The sequence below is a fragment of the Salvelinus sp. IW2-2015 genome, unplaced genomic scaffold, assembly GCF_002910315.2.
Source record: "Salvelinus sp. IW2-2015 unplaced genomic scaffold, ASM291031v2 Un_scaffold3520, whole genome shotgun sequence".
Classification (NCBI taxonomy): Eukaryota; Metazoa; Chordata; class Actinopteri; order Salmoniformes; family Salmonidae; genus Salvelinus; species Salvelinus sp. IW2-2015.
The window spans coordinates 53,236-58,871 of NW_019944800.1; the positions used below are offsets into that span (position 1 = coordinate 53,236).

The 5,636-nt window shown below is 45.6% G+C and overlaps 1 protein-coding gene across 1 annotated transcript in view; it reads left to right on the top strand.

Annotated features, from left to right (window-relative positions):
* The first annotated feature begins 830 nt into the window (after positions 1–830).
* The window catches only part of LOC139025896 (uncharacterized), a 6,815-nt gene continuing 2,009 nt past the window's right edge, over positions 831–5,636 (top strand). The window contains exons 1-2 of the mRNA XM_070441151.1: positions 831–908; positions 3,332–3,967. Coding sequence (XP_070297252.1) covers positions 831–908; positions 3,332–3,967 — 714 coding nt within the window. The remainder of the gene's footprint in view (positions 909–3,331; positions 3,968–5,636) is intronic.

Here is a 5,636-nt window from a genome sequence, read left to right on the forward strand (position 1 = left end):
AACTACAGGCTATAACAGCCACTCTAGACCAGGTGATTAATGGAACTACAGGGCTATAATCAGCCACTCTAGACCAGGTGATTAATGGAACTACAGGGCCTATAGCTAGTCCACTCTAGACCAGGTGATTAATGGAACTACAGGGCCTATAGCAGCCACTCTAGACCAGGTGATTAATGGAACTACAGGCCTATAACAGCCACTCTAGACCAGGTGATTAATGGAACTACAGGCCTATAACAGCCACTCTAGACCAGGTGGGTGGAATTTCAACTCCTGTTTTCATTCTACTCTTCTAGATTTAAATAGAAGTTGAAACATGAAACAGGGCCGCGTATGACCGTTGTATTCCAAGGACCAGCCGTAATACTGGAGAAATAAACCCTAGTGTTACACCGAAACTGCTTTTACAAAAAAGCTTGCCCGCTTTCTCCTCTGGCGACCCTTCTTTGCATGGTTCACAAAGATTTTGTCCCCTATATTCTCAGTAAACCTGAGAGATACGTCTGCCTCACAGTCTGGTAATAAGTGGCGCAAAACCTGCTGTCACGCCCTGACCTTAGAGATCCTTTTAATTCTCTATTTGGTTAGGTCAGGGTGTGACTAGGGGGGSCAATCTATGTTTTCTATTTCTTTGTTGGCCTGGTATGGTTCCCAATCAGAGGCAGCTGTCTATTGGTTGTCTCTGATTGGGGATCATATTTAGGCAGCCTTTTTTCCAACTGTTGTTTGTGGGATCTTGTTTTTGTGTAGCTGCCTGTGAGCAGCCCAGAACGTCACGTTTCGTTTTCTTCTGTATTGTTTTGTGGTGAGTTTCATATTTATTAAACATGTGGAACTCTAAGTACACTGCGCCTTGGTCCATTCATTCAGACGATCGTGACACCTGCAACGGATACAAGCACAAGGTACATTACCAAGTGTAGAGCCTCGTAAGTAAAATGAGCACCAAGTTTACTTTTGAGAGTATCACTCTTTTTCTTTCGGCGTTTGAATGAATAGAGAAAAGTGTAAACCACATTAACATCCGGTGACATGTTCTTGCTCTTTGACATCGCACAGACACATTGTGCCGGGAGTTAAATCTGTGTGTCAGAGAAAATGCAAAAAAAAAGTGTTACATTTTGTGTAAATGGTAGAACTCAATTCAACAATTTCTAGAAGAATCTACTAGCAAAAACATATATGTCTTACTAGGTGTGTATGTATAGCTTAATTATTTTAATTTTATTTAACCTTTTTATTTAACTAGGCAAGTCAGTTAATTAAGAACAAATTCTTATTTACCATAACCCGGACGACGCTGGGCCAATTGTGCGCTGCCCTATGGGACTCCCAATCACGGCCGGTTGTGACACAGCCTGGAATCGAACCAGGGTCTGTAATGACGCCTATCGCACTTTGACGCAGTGCCTTAGACCACTGCGCCACTCGGGAGCCCAAGTATGATGCATCAGGGTTTGAACTGGGTTAGTTAGCTGTTCGCTAAAACCAGTTAGTTAGCTGTTCGCTAAAACCAGTTAGTTAGCTGTTCGCTAAAACCAGTTAGTTAGCTGTTCGCTAGTTTATCACTAAGGATGATGGTGTGCAAAACCACTCAATATACACCCATGCATTATATGAACAAAAGCATGTACAACAGTACAAACAAATGATCGTAGGGGCCTGTGTATTAAATGTAACAAAAACCCATGAACAGCTAGCCAACAACAACATAAGCTAAGAGTAGCTAACTAGCAGGGAGAAATGGTAGGCTACCTAGCGCTGAGCTAGCTAATGTTAGCGGATAGCAATTAGCATGCAACTGTTAGATACAAATGAAATATCATTAGTGTTGGTCATATAGTGTTGTTCATATGTACAAACATTTATGACAGAAATAAAAAATAATCTGAGATGCCATCTTGTGCTCATTAACTTACATACAAAGTTAGTTAGCTTAGCTACACTCATATGAATGAGAAAAACCGCACATGTTTTTCACTCGGGCAAAACACTTAAAATATACATCAAAATTACCAGCAAACTCATCACAGTTTAGATAAACATCTTATCTCTAGATTTTGAAAACCAAACCGTGCTTATAAATGTTACAAACCTGAAAACAGGGTGAATAAGGAGACAGAGTTGGCTTCTCTTCCAAGACATGAGGTAGAGATGCACGCACCTCTGGCAGTTGAAACTTTACATGACGTCCACGGTGCGGAAGATTTCCAGTAACATATTAGAGAAAGGGAATACCTAGCCAATTGCACAACTAAATGCATTCAACCGAAATGTGTTTCCCACATTTAACTCAACCCCTCTGAATCAGAGGTGTGGAAAGGCTGCCTTAATCAACGGACAGATTTTTCCACTTTGCCGGCTCTGAGATTCGAGCTAGCGACCTTTCATTTACTGGCCCAATGCTCCAACCGCTAAGCTAACTGCCGCCATAATTATGCCTATTATGCCATATGAATGCATAATTGGGAATTTATTACGCCAGAAATTCCCGTATCACACAAGTGGTCGGGATGCGCAGAAGTCTACACGATTCCCGCACACTTGCATTGTGAAGGTCCCGCCCACGACCTTGCACCTCAAATTTCACAGGAATATAGCAGATCCGATTTCACATAGAAACTCTGCTTTTCATTTGATTGGATTTTATTATTCATGCAGTGACAGGAGTGACGTAGGGTTGCGTGCTCGCCACTTTCTCCTACTCACTCTACACCAATGACTGCACATTCAGTCTGTCAAGCTACTCATGTTTGCAAGACGACACCACCCTGGTCGACCTTATCTAGAACGGTGATGAGTCCATGTACCGCAGAGAGGTTTGACTGGATGGAGCTGAACACTCTCAAACTGTGGAGATGGTGATCGACCTCCTTGAACTCAACGGCTGAGATGTTCAAATTCCTGGGGACCATCATCTCCCACACCCTCCAGTGCAAGAACAACGGCGCAGCCCCTAGCGGGAGGACAACGGCGCAGCCTCTAGCGGGAGGACAACGGCGCAGCCCCTAGCGGGAGGACAACGGCGCAGCCCCTAGCGGGAGGACAACGGCGCAGCCTAAAAAAATACAAACTCTCTGATTCAGGTTACACCACCACATGGAGTCCATCCTTCATCATCCTCGATCACTGTCTGGTTTAGGAATGTGTCTGCCCACTCCAAGGGCAAACAGCAATGGATTGTCCTGTCTGCTGACAGGGTCAACTGCTGCCACCTGCCCTCCATCCAGGTCCTGAATGACTCAGGGCAAGGAAGCGTGCAGGAAAGACCAAAACCTCCAGAACAGCTTCTTTCCCTGTACCGTCGCCCTCAACAACCGGCCACCAGAACAGCTTCTTTCCCTGTACCGTCGCCCTCAACAACCGGCCACCTGAACAGCTTCTTCCCTGTACCGTCGCCCTCAACAACCGGCCACCTGAACAGCTTCTTCCCCTTACCGTGCGCCTTACAACGGCCACCAGAAAGCTTTTTCCTGTAGTCGCCCTCAACAACCGGCCACCAGAAACTTCTTTCCCTGTACCGTCGCCCTCAACAACCGGCCAACTGAACAGCTTCTTTCCTGTACCGTCGCCCTCAACAACCGGCACCAAGAACAGCTTCTTTCCCTGTACCGTCGCCCTCAACAACCGGCCACCTGAACAGCTTCTTCCCCTGTACCGTCGCCCTAACAACCGGCCACCTGAACAGCTTCTTCCCCTGTACCGTCGCCCTCAAACAACCGGCACCAGACAGCTTCTTTCCCTGTACCGTCGCCCTCAACACCGGCCAACTAACAGCTTTCCCCTGTACCGTCGCCCTCAACAACCGGCACCTGAACAGCTTCTTCCCCTTACCGTCGCCTCCAACAACCGGCCACCTGAACAGCTTCTCCCTGTACCGTCGCCCTCAACACCGGCCACCAGAACAGCTTCTTCCCCTGTACCGTCGCCCTCAACAACGGCCCACCAGAACAGCTTCTTCCCTGTACCGTCGCCCACAACAAACCGGCCACTATGGTCCACAATGATCTTCCATTCATGGACTAACACCCTGCACTAGAAACGTCACATTGCTCTATGCACTCTATGCAAATCCTCATATGACTCTATTCATTTACACATTTTCCCCACGCACATCTCCTATTATTTACATACATAATTTATAATGTGCTTTGTGTTTATAGTGTAGCCTGTAGTTCTTAGCTTACAGTGTACATGGGTGTGCATAACCGCACGTGGATTTGTGAAACTCTGCTTCAACATATGTTGTCTGTATCAATCCTTTTTATCGTCTGTCTGATATCCTGTTTATGGTCTGTATATCCTTTTTATCGTACTGTCTGTATATCCTGTTTATGGTCTGTATATCCTTTTATCGTCTGTCTGTATATCTTGTCTATTGTTTTGTATCGTCTGTATATGTTTATGGTCGTATATCCTGTTTATGGTCTGTATATGCCTTTTTATCGTCTGTCTGGTATATCTGGTGTATGGTCTGTAGTGATTCCTGTTTATCGTCTGGCTGTATATCCTGTTTATGGTCTGTATACCTGTTTATGGTCTGTTATCCTTGTTTAATGGTCTGCTGTATATTCCTGTTTATCGTCTGGCTGTATATCCTGTTTATGGTCTGGCTGTTATCTTTATCGTCTGGCTGTATATCCTGTTATCGTCTGCTGTATCTCTGTTTGTCGTCTGGGCTGTATATCCTGTTTGTCGTCTGGCTGTATATCCTGTTTGTCGTCTGGCGTGTATATCTTTTATCGTCTGCTGTATAGTTCGCTGTTTATCGTCGTGGCTGTATATCCTGTTTGTCGTCTGGCTGTATATCCTGTTTTCGTCTGCGTCTGTGCGGTAATCCTGTTTGTCGTCTGGCTGTATGTTTTCAGTCTGGCTGATATCGTTTGTCTGGCTGTATATCCTGTTTATCGTCTGGCTGTATATCCGTTTGTCGTCTGGCTGTTATATCCTGTTATCGTTCTGTATATTCGTTTCGTCTGGCTGATATCCTGTTTTGTCGTCCTGGCTGTATATCCTGTTTGTCGTCGGCTGGTGCCTGTGTTGTCTCTGCTGTATAGTTCTCTGTTAGTGTCGTTGGCTGTATATCCTGTTTATTGTGGCAGCACCGATTCACTGAGTCAATTCCTGTACAGGTCTATTGTGTTTGGCGAATAAAGGTGATTCTGATTATGGGTAGAGGTCAGGTTATGGGTGAAAGTCAGAGGTCAGAAGTTATGGGTGAGGGTGATGGTGATGTGTGAGAGGTCAGAGTTATGGTGATGTGTGAGAGGTCAGAGTGTAGGGGTGAGGGGTGAGAGTTAAGGGTTACCGAGCATAATGGTAGTCTCTTGCTGATGATGGGTAGAGAATAGCAACTTCTCCAGTGTGCCTGGGACAGGGGATGAGAGTAGAGAGACATATGAATGACCGAGGAAAAAAACGAATGATCGTTTCTCTCTCTCCTCTTCACCAGTTTATGGTAGAGACAGTGTGAGGTGTGTGTGTGTGTGTGTGTGTGTGGTGTTGTGTGTGTGTGTGTGTGTGTGTGTGTGTGTGTGTGTGTGTGTAGTGTGTGTGGTAGTGTGTGTGTTGTGTTGTGTGTGTGTGTCGTGTGTTGTGGTGTGTTGTGTGGTGGTGTCCTCCTCACATGTACG